Source organism: Zootoca vivipara, chromosome 5 (genome assembly GCF_965207765.1).
Source record: "Zootoca vivipara chromosome 5, rZooViv2.hap1.1, whole genome shotgun sequence".
NCBI lineage: Eukaryota > Metazoa > Chordata > Lepidosauria > Squamata > Lacertidae > Zootoca > Zootoca vivipara.
Genome location: NC_142588.1, coordinates 1751354 through 1773508, shown reverse-complemented (window position 1 = coordinate 1773508; position 22155 = coordinate 1751354). Strand labels below are relative to the sequence as shown.

Sequence of the window (22155 nt, the reverse complement as noted above, 5' to 3'; positions counted from 1 at the left end):
GGGAAAAGAGAGGACCCAAACAATTACCGCCCAGTCAGCCTGACATCAATACCAGGAAAGATTCTAGACCAGATCATTAAGCAAACAGTCTGTGAGCACCTAGAAAGAAACACTGTGATCACTAAAAGTCAGCATGGGTTTCTGAAAAATAAGTCATGTCAGACTAATCTGATCTCGTTTTTTTGACAGAATTACAAGCCTGGTAGATGAAGGGAACGCTGTGGATGTAGCCTATCTTGATTTCAGCAAGGCCTTTGACAAGGTGCCCCATGATATTCCTGTAAAGAAGCTGGTAAAATGCGGGCTAGACGATGCTACCATTCAGTGGATTTGTAACTGGCTGACTGACCGAACTCAAAGAGTGCTCATCAATGACTCCTCTTCATCCTGGAGAGAAGTGACTAGTGGGGTGCCACAGGGTTCTGTCTTGGGCCCAGTCTTATTCAACATCTTTATCAATGACTTGGATGATGGGCTTGAGGGCATCCTGAGCAAGTTTGCAGACGACACCAAATTGGGAGGGGTGACTAATACCCCAGAGGACAGGATCACACTTCAGAATGACCTTAACAGATTAGACAACTGGGCCAAAGCAAACAAGATCAATTTTAACAGGGAGAAATGTAAAGTACTACACTTGGGCAAAAAAAAAAAATGAAAGGCACAAATACAGGATGGGAGACACCTGGCTTGCGAGCAGTACATGTGAAAAGGATCTAGGAGTCTTGGTAGACCACAAACTTGACACGAGTCAACAGTGTGATACAGCAGCTAAAAAAGCCAATGCAATTCTGGGCTGCATCAATAGGAGTATAGCATCTAGATCAAGGGAAGTAATAGTACCACTGTATTCTGCTCTGGTCAGACCTCACCTGGAATACTGTGTCCAGTTCTGGGCACCACAGTTCAAGAAGGATACTGACAAGCTGGAACGTGTCCACAAGAGAGCAACTAAAATGGTCAAAGGCCTGGAAACGATGCCTTATGAGGAACGGCTTAGGGAGCTAGGTATGTTTAGCCTGGAGAAGAGAAGGTTAAGGGGTGATATGATAGCCATGTTCAAATATATAAAAGGATGTCATACAGAGGAGGGAGAAAGGTTGTTTTCTGCTGCTCCAGAGAAGCGGACACAGAGCAATGGATTCAAACTACAAGAAAGAAAATTCCACCTAAACATTAGGAAGAACTTCCTGACAGTAAGAGCTGTTCAACAGTGGAATTTGCTGCCAAGGAGTGTGGTGGAGTCTCCTTCTTTGGAGGTCTTTAAGCAGATGCTTGACAGCCATATGTCAGGAATGCTTTGATGGTGTTTCCTGCTTGGCAGGGGGTTGGACTGGATGACCCTTGTGGTATCTTCCAACTCTATGATTCTATGATTGGATGCAGGAGCTTCCAAGCCACAATTTGGTTTCCGAACGTTTTGGAAGTTGAACAGACTTCCGGAATGGATTCCGTTTGACTTCCAAGGTACAACTATATTTGAAACTTTCTTGGTACCTGAGAATTTGCTCAGGGTCAAGGCTATACCACAGTGGATTTCAAAATGTGTTCTGGAGAGCTCTTGGGATGCCACAGAAGCTTTTTGAGGTGGGGTGCATTCATGAGAAGCTTTTTCTCTGACAAAGAGTTTGCCCAGTACTGGCACCTTTCCCCTGCCATATGCAGCTACCAGAGAATCTTGGTTGGGTCAGGGCACATGCTTGATTTATGTGGCCCAAGGCCGTGTGTGAAGTATACAGGAATTCCTCAGCATGCACCTCTAAGCAAAAGAAGGTGGGAAAAAAACTTTGAAGAACAGGGCTATACATTCCTCTCTTTCTAGGATATTTGTTATCCTGAATCTGGACTACTCTGTTTCTCTTAGAACTGCAGAAGAGGAAATAAAATGGCTCTTCTAGGCATCGGTCAGTATCTCCAACTCATCTGCCCAGGTGAAGAATTGAGTAGGTGGCAGCTGCTGTGGGAGCATCAATGTGCTGGGGGAAATGAGGCAAGCCAGGGAGTGGGAGAGATGGAGTGAAGAGCTATCGAGCGAAGCAGGAAATGGGGAAGGTTGGAGCGGAAGAGAAGTGGGGAAATATACATGAGTCATTCCCTCCTTTACTTAGGTATCACTAACACCACTTCTAGCAGCCTATTCTTTCCTTCTGATAGGTTAAAAGCTTGATTTAGTGATAGATTACAGGTTGATGAAATGTCTCTTCCTTTTACTGAGTCTCATTTAAGGCAAAGTGCAACCAGATGTTTATATGATAATGTATATTGATTTGACATAGAATGCGACCTGGAAGCACTGAATAGAGTAAATCTTCTCACCAGAGCAGAAGTGGTTGTGTGAGAAGGAGGAGGAGGAGGATGCAAAATTATCCATTTCCTACAGAATGATTGCTACAGAATGATTTCAATGAGAGAGGAGAAAGTGGCAGCTTGATATGCCATCAATTTGTGGTCTTTAAATTGGAGAAAATGAGAAATCACAGTGTTTGGCGGTAACGAGACAGCGGGGAGGAAGGAGAACCTCCTTTGGCTCTTTTTGCTTCTCTTACCATTGAGGAACAGTCAGTGTCCTGAAACTGTGTGGTGAGAGCCCCTAGAAATATAGACCAAGGATGGCCACCTTCTGTGTTCTTGGAAGCCCCTGTTTTCCTGACTCTGGCCTGGTGTCAGGCTCTACCCTAAGATGAGCAGTAAGAGCTCTGTGTGTGTGCTTACGGTGTAGACACTGCTGGGATGTTGCATTCAACCCCAAGCAATGATGTATTGTTAACATGGAAAGCATATTTCTTTCCCTTGGCAAGTGGCACATCTCTCTGCCCAGCTCCTCTTCCCCTTCTCATACTCCACACTGCATCTGCATCTGCAAAAAACAAATGACAAACATTCTTATCTGAAGAAGTGTGCATGCACACGAAAGCTCATACCAAAATAAAAACTTAGTTGGTCTTTTATATATTATATTATATTTTTTTATATTGCTTCGACTCAGACCAACACGGCTACCTACCTGTAACTATTCTTATTTTTGCATACGTTGTCCACAAAATAATGTTATTGATTTAGAATGACTTTATAACTACTTAATCAGACACAACCCTGAGTTGTGTTCATGTAAAATATAATAAAATAATTATCAATGAATAAAACCACACTGCCTTTTCTGTGTGCATTTTGCTTTTGTTTTTTTAATTTTTAATTATTTCTCTGGACTGGGAACTGTGTTTTTGTGAAACTTTGAGAAGTGCAAAAACCAAAGAAGATTAGTCTGGGATGTGCAAATCAAGTCATTTCACTTGAAAATGTGGCCTGGACAAATCCTTGAGCATCCCCAACTGCTGCTGTGCCCTTATGGAGAAAGTGGTCATCCTCCAAAGTCTGTTCCTTTGACCCTTTTAATTACTTGTCCTTGATGAAACATGGCCTTCCTCCCTATGACACAGCCCACCAATGCTCCCTCCTCCTTCTCCCCTGCTCCTCTCCCTCCACATCCCTATCCCCATCCTGCTGCTTTTTTACCCTCTGCTGTCCTTTGCATCCCCATGTTCCTGTTCTCTGTCACCCTCCTGATGTCTGGCTAGTCACCTTCCTTGGCAACAGTGCCCATTCTCTGCAGTGGGGTGAAATTTCAACATTCATGTGGCTAGTCCCTCTGACCTAGCTGCCTCCCTGCCTCCTCTCCCTTTCCTCTTCCTTCAGTCTTTGCCTCTGAACTGACTCTCATCACACACTGCCTTGGGCACTCTCTGGATCTTGGCTTCACTAAGGACTGCTTTGCGCCTGACCTCTCTGATGTGGAAATCTTGCGTCTCCTTGAAAGTCACGTACTGTCTGCCCTCCTCATGTGGTCCTTCTATGGCCCACTCATCCAGCAGCCTTCTCAGAAGCATTATCCTGTCTTCTCCTGTTGTCCTCCTCCCAGTGTGAAATCTGGAAGCCCTTAGTCATGAACCGGCACATGGGCGGTGGATACAGATTCAGTCGTTCTGACTCAAGGAATGAGGCAGTTGAGCAGCTCAGCAACTGTATCCAGGACTGAGCAGCCCTTTTTAGGATCCACTCTGCTCACCCTGAAAAGGGGGAAGGGCTAGAAAAGGCACCCTAAACATAGTCTGCCTCCTTTTTTCCCTGACTGGATTACTGTGCCCAGTGGGGTCACCACTCAGCGATCATAAAAGACAATTGAACTTTGGAACATGGAATATACGGACTTTGTCGGATAACACAGATAATGAGCGTTCCGAACACAGAACTTGCCATCATCACAAGAGACGTTTGAACATTGATATTGCAACGCTTCAAGAAACTCGAAGAGCAGAAGAGGGACAACTGAAGGAAGAAAAAGGAGGCTACAGATTCTTCTGGAAAGGTCTACCTGAACAAGAACATTGAATACATGAAGTAGGCTTTGCTATCAAAAATGATCTTGTGAAGCTCTTGTCAGAAGTCCCTACCGGCATTAATGAGCACTTTCAACCCTTTGAATAAAACTCGCCCAAAACCATCAGGATACTATTCTAAGCACTTATGCACCAACATTAAAGAAAAATTTTATTCTCAGCTGGATGCCACCCTAATTTTCATGCAAGAGTTGGGCGAGATTTCTATCTGTGGCCTGGGACTATTGGGGAAGAAGGAATTGGCAACAGCAACCAGAATGGAATCTTTCTTTTGGCTATATGTGCAATTCTTCCTGAAATTGAAAAAAAAGTTCTTTTTGAGTGCTAACTCAACTATTTCACATACAATTGATATAGGAAACCAACTCCTCCCAGTCTGTTCAATAACACCCATAGCCTCCTGTTGAGAAATATCTGGTGCTGCATTCTGGAATTGCAAAAACAGCTTATTTATTGCAATTATTTGGGTTTACTGTGCATAAGCTGTGAAATGAGTGGAACTTCTAGGCAGCCTTGAGCTATAACACCTCTCATATTAAACTTTAAGGGGGGGGGGGAGTTTGGGAGCTGGTTGAGTTAAAATCCAAAGGGAGAAGTATTTGGAGGACAGAATGGTTACCTTGAATTAGAGTCGTGGTGGCACCGCTCCTTCTTATCACGGTTTCTCTCAGTTGCAGAAAACAATTGCAAAAGACTTGTGATAATCTGAGGTTCAAACCCAATTTTTGGAAGTTACAACCTTGAATGACCACTGCTTTGAATAATCTCCCTGCCCTTCTCCTTTGCTTGTGTTTCTTGACTGTGAGCCTGTGGGGCAGGGGCTAACTTTGCTTTTAATAAATTGGGAGCCACTCAAATATGACTTTTCCCGCTACTTAAAGACACCTTTTGGTTTTTCCCCCCTCAGCAGGTTGAAGTGGAAGTGTACCGCAGGGATTCTAAAAAGCTGCCTGGCCTGGGAGATCCAGATATCGACTGGGAGGAAAGTGTCTGCTTGAACCTTATCCTTCAAAAGGTAGCCTAACCTTTCTGTTTCTCCAGGCTTTGCTTGTATTAATATAGGAAGCCCCTTCCCTTTATGGAACACAGTGGCTTTGTCTGTGTGTGGTTGGGATGGGAGGGCAGTTAGTTTCATTGGATCGGGTTGCCGCCGGGGGTGGTGCGCTCCCCCCGCACTCCTCTTCCTCCGCCAGTGGATTTGAAATCTCTGGTTGCATGATCCTCGTTTGATAAAAGTGCTGTTTTTGAACTAGGCTGGGTTTGTCCTGGGAGGAGGGTATCTGCAGAGCAGTTAGACATTGACTGGGGAAGGAGCTTGCCTTTAAAAAGCAGACCAGAGTATTTATGAATCAGAGAGGAAATGGAAACTGGAAGGTCATATTTTCTCCTCTAGTTGCTGGCGGTGGGGAGGAAAGCTTAATGAAAATGCTGTTAAGGCTGTCATTCTGCTTTGGTTGTGTGCAAGCATTAATGCTTCTTTTCCAACGCCTTGGTGTTGTTTCAGCTGGATTACATCGTGACTTGTGCGGTGTGTACTCGTTCAGATGGAGGGGATATCCACATTCATAAAAAGAAATCCCAGGTGAGAAGTGCAGCTCATCGGGAGAAACTTGAAGGGAGCCTTGATCTCTGCCCCTTTCCCTTCATGTGCATGCCAATATCCGTGCAGCAAGCTAATAACATCTTCCAAATGGTTTCTTCCAGCAAGTCTTTGCATCTCCAAGTAAGCACCCTATGGATAGCAAAGGGGAGGAATCGAAGATCAGCTATCCAAACATATTTTTTATGATTGACAACTTTGAAGAGGTAGGTTGCTTGCAAGAACAGAGTCAATTTCTTGTGCTTATCTTTAATTTCAAATAGTTGTGGTAGCTCCAGGCAACAATGCTGTGTTTACTTAACGTAACTGCACTGATGGGAACATCTGGACACATCTGTGTTTGTTTCCTCTACTTTCCTTTTCCTTAGAAAGCTTGGAGCAGATTATGTGGGGCTCCTAACGGTCTCCCCTCTGAGCCCAGGCCGGCTCTTGGTGTCCCTGCTAGTACAGGGGACCTGTAAACATAGAGGAACCTTATCTACACATGTTAATCACTTGCAGACAGACATATGCAAAATACTGTAAAGCAAGTTCAAAGCCCAAAGGAAAGACTTGGAAAAGCTCAGTAACTGTTTAACCTGGTTAAATAAACTGCATGTCAAAATTTTGCAGTATCTTACCAAATAAACCACAGAGCCTAGGGCTTGCCGATCAGAAGGTCGGTGGTTCGAATCCCCGTGACGGGATGAGCTCCTGTTGCTCGGTCCCAGCTCCTGCCAACCTAGCAGTTTGAAAGCATGTCAAAGTGCAAGTAGATAAATAGGTACCGCTCCGGCGGGAAGGTAAATGGCGTTTCTGTGCACTGCTCTCATTTGCCAGGCCAATCATTTGGAATTTGCTTTTCTGAAACAAAGTCCTGCATCGTGTGCCTTGAAAAGTACATTTGTATTTGGCAATCTATGTAAAATAGGCAGCAGCAAATGAAGTTTTAGTTATCATTCTAGAGCTACTGTTTTTTCCTCCTTCTACTAAGTGTAAGTTTTTTGGATGTTCATTCAGGTGTTCAGCGATATGACTGTAGGAGAAGGTGAGATGGTCTGTGTGGAGCTGGTTGCCAGTGACAAAAGCAACACCTTCCAAGGAGTTATCTTCCAGGGATCGATCCGCTACGAAGCCCTCAAGAAGGTCTATGACAATAGGGTGAGAAATATAGAAATATAGAAAACTATAGGGAACTGCAGAAATATAGAAAACTATAGGGAAATAAAATAATGGAGATTGATTTGGACTGATAAAGATAAAGCATTTAGGATCCACGATGGTGATGGGAAGCCGTTATAGAAATTGTGTATAAGGAAAGAAACTAAGCATGTGGGAATATGCATTTTTCTTCTTCTGAATGTATGCTTTTTTGAATTCAATAAAACATTTTTTAAAAAGGGAGAGAATAGGGCGAGAACCCTTTTGGTGATGGTCACCTGCCTAGCTAGGTTGATATCTCACAGGTGACTGCACTGGGCATTCCTGCGTTTGCCTCATTTATGCCTAAAGTGACTATTGGGAGGTGGGGTGCGGTGCCTGCTTTTTACAACAACATGGGGAATAAGTTTATCTTGTGGTGCTGTATTGCTACAGCTCACTGGGAGAAAAGTGCTTATGTGGGCAAGGAGCAGGGAGGGTTCAGTCACAGTTTACTCCTAAGCCTCTGACTCTTTGATGGTAAAGCCAGACTTTCTTAAGGAGCCATAAACTGTGACTAGAAGAAGCAAACACCAATTGAGTTCTCTTGGAAATGTGAAAGGTGTTCGGGTGTAGAAAGCTCTCAGTCCAAATGCAGACTGTTGTACCAGCTTCGTGCAAAAAGATGTGTTCTGTGCATTTCAAGAACTTTCTAGATAATCTCTGTTTTTAGCCATGTGCCTAAGTGGTTGTGTGTAAAGTTAAACAAACCAGGCTGCCTGGAGAATTCCATAGGCTGCCAGGAATAAGGACCTCACACCAGTTGCCACCCACCTAATATCTGAAGGCTCCTGGAGCAAGATCACCAAAGACGACCTTTAATGAACAAACAGCTTTGTGTGAAAGAAGGAAGTCCTTTAGATATAGTGCTGCCACTTTTATCTTTTTTTTTAAAAAAAAGAGTTTGGTAGCTAAAATCAGCACTTCGAATTGTATCCAAGGCCTAAGTGGAAGCCAGTTAAGATTTTCTAGTGCAGACAAAATATGCTCAGATATGCAAGTCCTGGTCCACAACCTGGTTGCTCCATTCTGAGCCAGCTGAAGTTTCCAAATGTTTTCAAGGGTAGCCCACATTCAGTTACAGTTATTGAAACTGAACATGGCCAGAACATGGATAAGACTGAAAAGGGTATCTCTGCCCATAGAAGGCTGCAGTAGGTATACTGGCCTAAACTAGTGGAGAGTGCTTCACACATAGAAAACAATAGTAAATGCAGACTTTAGAAACAGCAGACACAATAAAATGATCAAAATATAGATCAATATATATTTTTAAGCAAATGTAGATAATAAAAATACTTGTCTAGGTAAACAGAACTCTTTTTAGCAGGTGTCAATAAGAGTACAGTGGTACCCCAGTTTACAAACACAATTGGTTCCGGAAGTCTGTACTTAACCTAAAGCGAACTTTCCCATTGAAAATAATGGAAAGTGGATTAATCTGTTCCAGACAGGTCCGTGGAGGACTTAAACTGAAAATACACAAACCGAGGCGTACTTAAACCGAGGTATGAGTGTATGATTGTCCTTGCCAAATATTAATAGGCAGGAAGTTCCAGAGAAGAGGAGCTGCCACACTAAAAGATGAAGTTCTTAAAAGCACGGAATGGACATTAAGGGACAGTTTTAGAAGTGCCAGTTCCACAGAAACGAATCTGGCTTTTCCACAGATCTAAAATATTATTAACACCTGAGATAACAAAATGCCTCCGCCTGGCACCTGAATGACAGCAAGGGAGGCATCAACCATCCCTGGGCTGGGAATCCCATAACCAGTCTGACATTTTTAATGTTCATTCTAGGTAAGCGTTGCAGCAAAAATGGCCCAAAGGATGTCCTTTGGCTATTACAAATACAATAATATGGAATTTGTGCGAATGAAAGGGCCACAAGGAAAAGGACACGCGGAGATGGCTGTGAGTCGCGTTTCAACTGGTGACACGTCTCCCTGTGGGACAGAGGAAGATTCAAACCCAGGTTCACCTCTACATGAGAGAGTGAGTTAAGTTCTCCAGTCTTGGACTCTGGAGATCTCCGTTTGTTGAGGAGACAGAAGTGTATCTTTGCTGTTCAAATCTACCTCTGTTGGGCAGGATGTCTGCGTCAAATAAAAACCCAAACAGTAGAATTCATCTTGCAGCTTTGGAAACCAGTTTGACTCTAAAGTGAAACTGTCAGAAAACCTTTAAATATCTCCTCCTCTGTTAAAGTTAGAGGATCTAAGTAAAATTGCCTTTGAAGTCCATGTATGTCTTCTATATTGCCAGTTGGCAATCACAGTATTAAAATACTGGATATTGGTTAACTTTGCATTAAAAGGTCAGCTTTCCCACATGGTCACTGTCCATAAATGGTGGTTTGTTCATGTGTGTTTGTTCAGTAGCCAGAAGAATGCATTTTCAAAACAGTGTTCAGGAAGCAGTTTTTATATCCATCAGACTGCAATTCAGAGCAGATAACCATTGAATGAGATTTAAAATAAAATACAGTCTCAATCAAAACATAGAGCAGTCAATATTCTCTCGTACCCTTCCTTCCCAATTTATTTCTGATTTTCTTCTTTCAGGTCACTTCATTCAGCACACCTCCAACTCCGGAGCGCAACAACCGCCCTTCTTTCTTCTCCCCATCTCTCAAAAGGAAAGTGCCACGGAATCGAAATGCTGAAATGAAGAAATCCCATTCTGCCAATGACAGCGAAGAGTTCTTTAGGGATGATGATAGCGGAGGTGAGAGAAGAGTGACCGTGACGTCACGACGCGCGAGCCAGGACAGACTGCGCATGCCCACACATGTGCCGTCCATCCAGGTTGCGGCTGCTGCTCTACGGAGTGGGTTGCCGGGCGGCACCAGCAAACTGCGAGCAAGCCGCAGAGAGGCTTGCTCATGGTTTGCTGGCACCGCCACCGCCCGGCAACCCGCTCTGTAGCGCTCTCTGCTGCCTGCTCGGGCGGAGGAGGCCAGGGGCGGGCCGGGGGCCAGGGGCGCTGCCCCCGCACGCTGCCCCCGCCAAAATCAGGCTTGGATTCTCAGCCCAGCTGTGTCACACACAAAAATGAGAAAAGATGAACTAAGGCGGTAGTCCCATTGAGCACTAGAGTCCATGCCTTTGCAAACTAAACTTAGATGTATTTGCTTATTATCATCATTTTGACCCATGGAACCTCCTAGTTGGATCCGATTGTGGTATTCACAACTGTGGAAAACACTATATTGTGGTGGGAGGTTATCTTGTGAGATTAGCAGGACTGGACAATAAATCTGCCTGAGGTTGGATAATGAGGTGACATTACCGTTTCATATTGAAGGCAGTGGAAATTGCATTTCTGAATGTTCCCTTACTTTAAATGCTCTTTGCAAGTGGAAAACTAGCCACAGTGGGGGAGGGCTAGACTAGAACCTTTTCTCCCAGGTGTTGCTAGTTTTCTACTTGCAGGCAGCTTTTTAAGTGAGGGAACCTTTAGAAATGGCTTCCTACCCCTGAAATGCAAAATGTGTTGGTACAGCTTACCATTGCAGAATTCCATCAACTCATTTTCTGTTGGTTTGTAGGTCAGGTGATGCAGAACAAGCTCTTCTATGTAGTGGGAAGGACATTTGACTAACTGGTTTAGGATCTTGAGGAAGATGGTGAAGATGGACTTGCTTAGGAAGACATTTGCCATCTTACATTCCTGATGGTGGCATTGTAAATCAATCAATCAGTGATACAGGACATGCATTTAATTCAGAAAAGGTTCCACATTCTGCTCATGATGCCTCCAGCAACTGAATCACAGGGAACCGAGCTTGCCTGAAACCATTCAAACGTTTCCAAGTCAGAGAAGGTAGTATTGAGTTGAATAGCTCTTAGCTATCAGTGCTGAATGGACCCTCTCATGTTCAGAGGCAGGATGCCTGTGATTGCTGGCTGCATGCCTGTGATATTCTTCCCTTGCCTTGTGAGCTTCCCAAGGCAGTGTTGGTCAATGGGGTGCTGCCCTTGAAGGGCCTTGTAGTCTGGATTCAGCAAGGCAATGGTCATGTCTGCTGGACAATGGTACTGGGGGCAGTCATGTTTTGCTTACTTCCTGCAGCCTTGTTGTATCTCGGCAGATCTGCACAATGCAACAAACCTTCGCTCGCGGTCTTTGTCTGGAACGGGGAGATCTCTGGTGGGCTCATGGCTGAAGCTAAACAGAACAGATGAAAACTTCCTTCTCTATGCACATCTAACCTACGTCACATTGCCATTGCATCGGATCTTAACAGGTGAGAAAAGCCTCGCCCGCATTTCAGAAGGGGACAACCCTGCCTGACGTTCGCCAGCAGCTTCTCCTGCACGTGCCTTGCTGAAATGAGTGGCAGGTAGGGAGGAACGTCTCCCATTCTGCCTAGGGGCGCCTGTGCAAGAGACATTCCCAGTGGAGTGTGCCCCTTCTGTCCAAGGGACAGTTATCTCAAAAGCACGAATTAACTCTAAAAGGGAACGCAGCTGGGTAAGTTTTCAATAATGTAACCGAGGACACCACAGCCCATTGGAGCTGCTGCTGATCAGTCTGTCAAGTGGTGAAGAGAATTCAGCCCTTGTCTATTAAGTACTGAAGGGAGCTTCTTCTCTGCTGTGCCTTCCTGCACCTCCAGGAGAGTTTGAGCAGTCCTGGGACCACATAGGAGAGCCTGTGCGACAGCTTGTCACAGCAGTGTTAACCCACATTCATGGAATTAGGGACATTGGCTTTGGGTCCGTACTGAGCTAGTTGCACTTGGATCCTCTTGAAATCAGTGTGAAAAGTTAGTTATAATTCTAAATGCCATTGCACATCAATGAAATTAATTTAGGGTTGCATCCAATGCTGCAAGAGTTCCACTCTTGCAATAGAGGTTCCTTTTCCTCTCCTCAAAACCTGCTTTGGTCTTTGAAGGATCCCGCAACCCTTCCCAGCAGAATCTGAAGGTGTACAGGGGAGAGAAGTCTCATTGTGCAAGCACCACAGCAGGGCTGGATACAGCCCACAGCCAGCATCCAACTCACACTGTCTCTTGTTTTGATAGTTCAAAGCAATACCCCATTTTCAACCTCTGCCAATCGCCATTGTGCTTTGAATTGCGTGTCTACAAGGTTTTAGCTGCAGCAGCACCACCTTGAGTATATTCCAAAGAAAGGTACATTTCTCCCATTAGACTCACTGCCCTCGATAGTCAGGGTGTCTTTGAATGTTTGTTTGTGCGTTTCAAATTTCAACTTTTGTGACAGTGTGGAAGTACTTTAACCATTTGGGGGGTTTGTCTACCCCCCAATTTCAGCCAAAAGGAAATACAGTAATGTTCCCCTCCAGGTTTTTGTTTTTTTAAAACACTAAGGCTAACGTTGAGTGAGTATGTGCTTTAAAATGTGAGGGTTCTATCTTATGTGGAAGCACCCCAATGATTTCAAGATCTCTGCGAATGAGGCCCAAGCATCTTTACTCATTGAGATATGATAGCAAAAGAACTGTGACCTGGAATCCTCACCACGATCCTGTCGTCTTTTTTGTTTGCTTAGATATTCTGGAGGTGCGGCAGAAACCGATTCTGATGACATAGCAGAGAGCTGGGCACCGCCTTGGAAGCCATGCAGCCAAGTGCCTAAAAGCAACAACTACAGTGCTCTTCTGACACAGCAGCACCACCTAGTGTCAGGAACTTAACATAACACTGAAAAAAGGGATGTTTTGGGAATTACCAGCCAGCCATTCAAAAAGTGCCTCTTCCTTCCTCCCTCCCTCTGCTATACATACTATATACTCCCTTTAAAAAAAAAGAAAAAAAGACTACATCTCTTTATAAGTTATGACTGGCAGAAATAACTTGACCAATAAAGAAGACAAAGGGGGAAATAAAGAAGAAAAAGAACCCCTAACAACACGAAAGTTGGGGCTGTGTTTAAAACTATGCTTTATGAACCATTTGTTACAGTGTTTACTTCATAACTGAAAACCAACCAACCTGTACAGAATGTATTAACCTTTATATATTTCGAGAGAAATGTCCATAGGATTTCATACTGATGTACCAATGAACTTCAATGAACTTCTGAGAGATGGTTGAGAACACTCCTTTGTTGCATCATAAAACAACTTGGTGTATGTGTTTTAAAGTTGATAGGGTAGCAGAATAGTATAACAGCAAAGGGAAGTTAGGGACTTGGACTGAGCAGACCAAATGGAACTTGAAGTCTTTGGTCTTTACGCTTCCCATGAGTGATATAGTTTAAAGGCTCACGTAGCAAAACCTGATTCCGCAATGACATCTTCACCTACCAAAGATCAGCGAAAAGTACAGCCCAAAAGGCTTGAAAGAGTGAGATCAACACTTTGAAGAAATGTGCTAAATGTGATTTGGTTTCATTATGGCTATTACTTCTAGGAGCAGATCTGTCTCTAGTAGCATAGAATGTCTGCATTCGAGAAGCAGGAAACACAAACTTTAAAGACTCTTAGTACCAAAAAACGCAGCAGACCTCAGCCAGTTACAACATCATTGGAAATTAAAACTAATTGAAGTGGGCTACTCGAAATCTTTTATACATCAAACTTTTCACTAGTACTATATAATGCAACTCGTTTTCCTGGATCTTGGTTCTGCTAATTCTGTGATTCGCTGTGCTTTGGTATACAGAAGCCTAATTATTTAAAAGTCTCTAGAACTTTGATATTTTGTAAAAAGAAAGAAAAAGGAAATCCTGGCAAGGGCAGAGAGTTGGTATTTGTGGGGTGCTGATTGCAGATCCAAGTATGTTGCAGTTGTAGCAGACAATCTTGCCTGTCTGCTTATAGCAGAGGTTTCACTGCTCTACAAACATAGGTACTGTTCTGAGGTGAGTTCTTCTTCAAAACGGTTCTTAAGCTTGAGTTTAAAAGATCTGCCCATGGAGAGCATCTCTTGGTTGGTGTTTGACTTCTCATAAATATCCTCTCCCACCCACCCCCACTTCTCAGTCCCCAAATAAGTTTTGCATTTGATGTTTTTGTGGAGCAAACTGACCACGCCCATGTCTGCTAATTTCTCTCTTTTCTTTTTTAAATGATGGACAGCCTGAATAACTCACATGGGGAAGGATGAGCAGGGTGACTCTTCCAGCGTGCCATTTCCTGCTGTGTGTGGTCATCATCCCAGCAATACTGCCAAGTACCCCGTTTTCCCCGGGAAAACCCCTTTTTTACTTACCTTTTCCCGGTGGTCCCCCATATCACTTCGTCTCCCGTTTTTCTCCGTTATTTTCTCCTGCCGGAGGCCATTTTTTTTCTTTCCGATTTGCCCTTCTATGGGCACCAAAAATGGCCACCGCCGGCTTCAAAAGTCGCATCTACGCATGTCCGGAAGTGTATAGATGTGACTTCCGGTGTCGGTGGCGGCCATTTTTGGTGCCCATAGATGGGCGGAGCAACACCGGAAGTTGCATCGACGCACTTCCTGACATGCATACAAGCGACTTTCGAAGCCGGCGGCGGCCATTTTTGGTGCCCATAGAAGGGCAAAGCAACACCGGAAGTTACGTTGACGCAACTTTCGGTGTCACACGGCTGCCGGTCCCGGATTCTGCAGTCCGGGACTTGGAAGGTAAGCATCCCAGTTGTGGTGCTGGGAATGAGCCTGGCTCTCTCTGGAAGTGCTCTTTGGAATAACAGTATGGCTGCCTTCATCCTGAAATTCAGCTTGCTCAAACTCTAGTTCTTGAAATGGCTCCTTTAATTGTAAATCTCATTAACTGTCCTCTGTCATTGCCCTACCTTTTTAAATAATGCATTATAGCCAAAACACGGGTTAACAAGTCTGATTGGCAACTATAAAGGGTGGGAAGAAAGAAAATGGGTGTGTTTCTCTTCATTTAAAAAATTGAGTTCCATTTCCATTCTAAAGCAAATGCAACAAATATAGAGTATTCCTTTGGCAGAGACCAATCAGGAATGTAACCAAGCAAGTGCCACTCAGATTCGTGAGATTTTGCTCTCTGTATGGAGATTAATACCATGGAAGACAAACCCTGGACTACTATTTTTCTTCCTTCCACAACTACTTTTTGTCGTCCCCTTCTCCTTGTGCCCTCAATCTTTCCCAACATCAGGGTCTTTTCCAGGGAGTCTTCTCTTCTCATGAGGTGGCCAAAGTATTGAAGCCTCAGCTTCACTATGGCATTAAGTAGTTCAGCCTATCAAATGCAGCTATTTCTTTATATCATGGATTGTTCCCCTTGTAGTTATAATTGAATATTGGTTGTGGAATCCCTCCTCCTCCTGAAGCCTTTGCTTCTCTCGCTCCCATTCCTGCACTGAGCCACTTCGCTTGCAGCCTTGCACGCTGCACTTGTTCATGGACCGAGTTACTGCGGGTGAAACACGGCTGTTCGAATGTTCTAACATGTTAAGCGGGACAGGAATGACCAAAGCCTTTCCTGCACACACAGCCAATGTGTCGGGGGCAGAAGTTAGCCTTCTTCTGACCTACTCTGTACGTGGCAGGGTTTTATTGAATACATTAAGACACGAAGTTCTCTGCCCGCTGTCTGAAGTGGTATAGCCAAGAAACAAATGGTGTGTGGCTGCTGATTGTATATCTTAGCTCTTAAAACTGGTGCTTCCTTAAAACAGCAGTTGCAAACAAGTGACAAAAATTGCTATAAAATAAACTTACAGCCACTGTGATTTTTTTAAAAACACACACACAAAAACCTGGAATGTCCACCATGCTGGAACAAAGTACACTTGCACATTACAGCAAACAAGGGTGCCGCTGCCAAAAATGGCCTCCTTGACTTGTCGTACTGCTTTTCCTGCTGCGACTCAAGTTCTGAATTTCCCTGCCTGTCCCTCATCCTAGGTCATCAGTCAGTGAAAGGACATGTTATGTGGAAGAGGTGAGAATATGAAATGGGAATACCTTAAAACCCCTGCCAAATCAAGAGTGCCGTTAATGAGGGTAAAACAATAGGTCCGCATTCATTTCCAAGCGTACAGTGCACCTTTGAGGTGAGCCCCACTGTGTTCAGTAGGGCTTAATCTTGCATCAGATTGTAGCCTTAAGGTAATGTAATTCTGAGGCAGCCTGGTGGCTTGAATACAAGTCCCACCGAGCACATCAAAAGGGGGGAGGGATTCTTTAGACAGCATTCTTGGGGGGGGGGGGAATGCAACTGAAGTCTTAATTGTTCATTTATTTTTTAATGTTCCTCCTTAAAACTGATCAGAGATGGATATAATCTGTATCTCTTTCAGGCTGGCATTGTACATTTAATTCTTCAGCAAAATGGCTACCTACAGTTCTTATTATATGCAACTTTGAAATTCAAATCGCCGAAAGATTACAAGGGGAAGAGATCATCTCACTCCTAGAGGCATGTTTGAATTTTCCAAGTTTTGCAGATTAATGTCAATTTTTGCTTCGAGCTGGGTTACTCCTCTGCAGGCCCAGCTCTAGGTGTAGTCCCAGTGGCGCGGGGCGCCAGGGCGTGGGGCCGGCAGGGGGGGCGCTGTGCGGCAAAGCCGCGCGGAAGCCATGCTGCGAGGGCGGGGGCGTCGGAGCGATTTCCGCACCTCAGCGCCAGACCTGCTTGAGATGGCCCTGCTCCTCTGCCAGCTATTGCCATGCTGTGCCTCAGAAAGAAAAGGCTGGACCACATGCTGGCGAGGCCTGTTTTAGTCCTCCTAAAGTGGCCTTTAACATAATGTGCAGCTGTACATAGATGGGTTTGAAGGACTTTAATGACACACGTAATCCCCTCCACCCTAAATCTATGCTGCACTCTCTTGAGAAGTGTTTTGTGGGCTGAATCACTTAATGTTCATGTTTGGAGAACAGCTTTGCCAAGCCCTGTTCCCTCATAGGCAATGGTCGTGGGCCGGAGGCTACACCTGTTTCCTTGGACTGGTTTACATCATCTGTAGAGCAGCGCCAGGCAGAACATCCATCAGGGTCTCCTCATACTTCATTCACACTACGTAAGGGTTTCGGATTCAAAAGGAAGTTAAAAAAAAAACCAAAACCTGTCATGGCTGGTTGTATGCTAATCCATGATTTATTGCATTTATTTGTCACTTTATAGAACAAGATCTCAAAGCAACTTAGCAGCTACATAAAATACCTAACAGCAAAACCACATCAGGCCAGTGGCCCATTTAGATCAGCACCCTGTTCTCTCAATGGCCAATCCTATACTTGTGGGAAGGACTGGAGCACAAGAGCTGCGTTTCCAGCAACTGGTCTTCAGAAGCATTTTACTTCCTACCCTGGAGGCAGAATATTACCTTTGTGGCTAATAGCCATTAACAGTCATTATCTCCACTAATTTTTCTAATCCCCTTTTAAAGCCATCCAAAGGGCCTTCCTGGATGCTTTTGACCAGATCTTTGCCCAACCGTACTTTTAAGAACCTCGGAACTGTAGGAACTCCGATAAAGATTTGTACTGTTACTTGCTTGATTACCTGAGTGTTTTTACATCAACAGATGCAGCTGAAAACAGACTGCTTCAGTTTGTCAGGCTACAGAAACGCCTTGAAGGTAATTGGTTGCCTGCCCCTGCTGTAAATAGTGGCACAAACCACATTTGCCTGTACCAGAGGCAAGTCTGTCTAGTTAGAAACAGCCTTAATTTTTATTTACTACCAAGCATCAGCTAAACTACTTCGTAATTTACATCTCAGTGTTTCAGCTCCCCCCCCCCCACTGCTGCTTTCAGACAGTGTGGTCTGTTTTTTCTAAGTGCTAGATCAATTTTTATGGTTAATGTTAAATACCTTAAATAAACTACAAAATTCTGTTACCACAGGGCCTTATTCACCCAGGCACCAGGGCCGGCTCTTCATAGCCCCCCGGTGGCGCAGTGCACCATGGCGCGGGGCTGGTAAGCTGGGCGCCGGCCCGGAAAGGAGGGCGCCGCGCGGCAAAGCCGCGCGGAAACCAATCGCGCCCTGTGAGGGTGGGGCGGGCGGCGGAGCGATCTCCGCCCCTCAGCACCATGGTGCGCGATCTGCTCAAGACGGCCCTGCCAGGCACGTCCAGTACTTTGTATGCTGGAATACCAAATGGTGGTTTCCCTGCCTGTCCACCCAAACTGCAACTTTAGTATACCCTCGTATGATTAAGAGGACAGTCTCTTTAGAGCAGGCATTCCCTAAACTTCCCCCCTCCAGATGTTTTGGACTACAATTCCCATCATCCCTGATCACTGGTCCTCTTAGCTAGGGATCATGGGAGTTGTAGGCCAAAACATCTGGAGGGCCGCAGTTTGGGGATGCCTGCTTTAGAGCAAGCGTGTAAATTTAAGCAATCCAGATAAACCTGCTGCTAAGCTCACTTGCTACCTTCAGCAGTTAGTGCATAGGCAGAAAAAACACTTGCACTCAGATTTGTCAATTTGTCAGTAAGAAATGAATTCAGGGCATAATGAGATGCCAGAAATGTGTATGAGCAAAATATCCAATAGATAGGAATAGTGTGTGTGGATTCTGTGGATTTGTTGATTATAAGGCACACTAGAGTCATTTCAAAAGAGACCATTGACTGGCGAGAGCTAGGCTGCAGAGTGTTAGGTGGTAGAAGATGGGTATTGCCCTCTGTTGACTCAGTTTCCCCAGCACTACCGTGTTTCTCCAAAAATAAGACACCGTCTTATATTTATTTTTCCTAAAAAAAAACAACCAAAACACGGTGGCTTATTTTCAGGGGATGTCTTATTTTTTGCCTAGCCTCTTCCTTGGCACCCTCCAGAATTGCGCCTATCCTTCCGTTTCGTCGCGCTGGTGAAGTTGGATGCAGGGACTTCGTGCTCTGAAGTCCCTGGCTTCGTGGAGGGGGGGGGGAGTCCGCAGAGCGAGCGGACTCCCCGAAAAAACACCGGGTAGAGAGTCCCGGTGACATAGTGCCCAGCTGTTTGCTCCGAACGCGAATCCTCTGCTGCCCGAGAGCTCAGTAGAGCAATCGAGAGCCAGCGGAGTGGAGCCGCGGGAGCCATTTTTGGGTTTCATCTTACCTCCTTGAAGTGAAGCTCCGAGTCCTCAGCCTGCAAGCGGCTTATTTTATGGGTATGTCTTATTTTCAGAGAAACCAGGTAGGGCTTTGCTTTCTACCACTGTGAAAGCCATTTAGGAAAAGTGGTACACTTTGGGCTAAGGTGGGTCCTGGTGACTAACAATGCAGAACTAAACCTACTCTTACCTTTATAGCCCACTCTGTTTCTTGATCACACTGGGGTTGGAGCTTTTTAAAATGTTAATTCTTACCACTGTGTTAGAATATCCTGTATTGGAATCAATGGCAGGTAATTTAATTCATATAGGATGACCTTCTAGCATCAAAGAGGTACTTCACTACTCAGACACTGAATGCTCTTAATAATCCTTAGGGTGATAACTGAGTAACAAGCATTCTTGATTGCTATTACATGCGATGCACACTGTGGCCTTCCCAATGGTCATTTATTGAAAGCAGCCTTTGGCCATAAACCTAGTTTTGTGCATCTCTTTGACCTTCGTCTCATTGTGACTGCCTTAGGATCCTTGCCGCATGAGGCTAGCCTTCCCTCCCATCAGGGGTGATGGATAGGATTTACCTTAACCACAAACAGTGCATTCCTTTCCTTTCTTAAATATGAACAGATGACATTCATTTGTACACCTGAAGCAGGGCAATTGTTGATTCTAGCATCTAACAGAATGCTAAGAACTGTTCTTTTATGCAAAGATATATTCAAGCTGCTAGTCAACATGGAAATTACCTTTCACTACATTGAACTTGAACATCATTTGCCAATTTCTTGATTATTATTTAAAACCTACGTTTCCATGGAGAAATCGACTCCCAGAACAGTTCACAATAATTCAAATCCCAAGCAAAATGCAATTCAAATAGCTACAATAAACATCAATATGAAAACCATGACAGTACAAGACCAAGACCTCCTGCAGTCGGTTCCAGAAACCACAATTTAACATTCTAAACACTACTAGTCTAGGTAGAGAGATCTTGACAACTTTCTTAGGATGTTGGATCCTGCTTTCTCTTTCAGGCTGCAGCTCGATACACACATATACTACAAAGCACCATAGTGCACCATCTATGGGACTTACTCCTGTATAGACATGCATTAGATTGCACCATCCAATTACATTTCTGGAATGAGTGTTGATTTTGTGACTGATTTTAGACACTGCCCCAAAGAGGGCCATGATGCCCAGTGACTCAGTAGAGCAAAGGTGGGGAACAATCCCCCCCCCAAAAGAGGCTGTTGGACTCGTCAGCCCCAGCCAGCATTACCAGTGGTCAAAGGTGATGGGAGCTTGAGTTCCTGTTTGGCTGCACTATTTGTGACTTAAATGAGTCCACGCGGAATCAGATGGGAACCAAGCCTTGGCCTGTTTTATCAATGGAATGCCACCTAGAATGGGCATTAGGAATGCTTGTCTCTTCATATCACCATCAAAGTCATAGGGACCAGTTTCTCTCTAGTATTGCCCACACAATTATATGTAGATCAAACAATTATTGGGCTTTCCTGGGCCCCAAAGTGCACATTATCCCATTGAGATGAAAGATGATGTAACTTTTTTGACCATAGTGGTTTAGAACAGGCACCCCCAAACTTCGGCCCTCCAGATGTTTTGGACTACAATTCCCATCTTCCCCGACCACTGGTCCTGTTAGCTAGGGATCATGGGAGTTGTAGGCCAAAACATCTGGAAGGCCGCAGTTTGGGGATGCCTGGTTTAGAATCTGCCCAAGAAATTAGCTGCCGCCCGTAGTCAGTGCTCATTCACCACTGAATTTATTACACTTAAGACAGCAGCAACTGAAAGTGTACAGTGGAATAAACTGCCTATACTTGTACTCTTGAAATAGTATTTTGTACACTAATTGTAATTACGAGAGGCCAAGATAAAGAGACTGAAATGACCACTGTGGTCCTTCTGCTTCACATACTTTCTGTATGATCAGATATACATGTTGCATGGTTTCTGCCTCAGTTTTGTGCTATAATTTTTTACAGCTATGTAGCCGAGCCCACTAAGCAAGGAAAATGCAACAGGGACACTTTTGTACATGAGGGAAAAACAAATATTACATACACCTATGATGAACAGTGACTGCCAATAAATGATTCTTAAAAACGTTGTGCTAAGTGTGTGTGTATGCTGATTTGTGAGAAATTATTCAGAAGTCCATAGTCTTGCCTACAATATGAGCTATGGATTCTATGTTGTTTTGTGATGGATTCTACCATGATGCAGACTGTGATCATGAAAACTGAACTGTGGACATTTAACATCTTGATCATGCTGGAATGGCAAGCAATAAATTTTACTACTACTGTACATCCAAAGTAGCAAAAACCCTGGAGCCAAAAAATTGCACAACTAGCTCTACATCTGCAGGTTTTAGCCTCTGCATTTCTTGAGCAGCTACATCAACCTGGCAAATCTTTCAAAATTGGTAGGTTTTTTATAATAATAAAAAGCATGAGTATTTGGCATGGAAAAGAAGCAAGTAACTAGTCACAGCAAAGCCTCTTTGGTGTGCCAAGGTAGCATTTAAGTCCCAACAAATGAGAGGAAAGCTAGAACGTCATATACAAGGGTAAAAAACAATTCAACTTATTTCAATACAGTGGTACCTCCGGTTAAGAACTTAATTCGTTCCGGAGGTCTGTTCTTAAGCCCAAACCGTTCATAACATGAGGTGTGCTTTCGCTAATGGGGCCTTCCGCTACTGATGTGCTGCCGGTGCACGACTTCTGTTTGCATCCTGGGGCAAAGTTTGCAACCCGAGGTACTACTTCCGGGTTAGCGGAACCTATTACCTGAAGCTATCAAAGTTGCTTTTGAGCCGGTCTAATGTCAATACTGTCTGTTTAAGAAAAACAGGTGCCGGTAATTTCTGTTTAATTGCTCACAAGTGTGGGCTCTACTCCATGTATATAAGGCTCTGTTGGAAAGCATTTTGTGTGGCCTTCTCGGTGGTGGCGCCTGCC

At 44.3% G+C, this 22155-nt stretch overlaps 1 protein-coding gene across 4 annotated transcripts in view; it reads left to right on the top strand.

Annotated features, from left to right (window-relative positions):
• The window catches only part of KIAA0930 (KIAA0930 ortholog), a 55023-nt gene extending 41322 nt beyond the window's left edge, over window positions 1-13701 (top strand). For 3 of the 4 annotated variants that reach the window (XM_035137600.3, XM_035137603.3, XM_035137601.3), the window contains 8 exons: window positions 5302-5409; window positions 5899-5976; window positions 6099-6200; window positions 6994-7134; window positions 8976-9170; window positions 9740-9902; window positions 11269-11424; window positions 12698-13701. In XM_035137600.3, the coding sequence (XP_034993491.1) occupies window positions 5302-5409; window positions 5899-5976; window positions 6099-6200; window positions 6994-7134; window positions 8976-9170; window positions 9740-9902; window positions 11269-11424; window positions 12698-12738 (984 nt within the window). In that variant the 3' untranslated portion in view covers window positions 12739-13701. Of the gene's footprint in view, window positions 1-5301; window positions 5410-5898; window positions 5977-6098; window positions 6201-6993; window positions 7135-8975; window positions 9171-9739; window positions 9903-10725; window positions 11425-12697 lie in introns of all 4 variants that reach the window. The other variant, XR_015950086.1, reaches the window with a different exon arrangement.
• Window positions 13702-22155: the final 8454 nt, after the last annotated feature.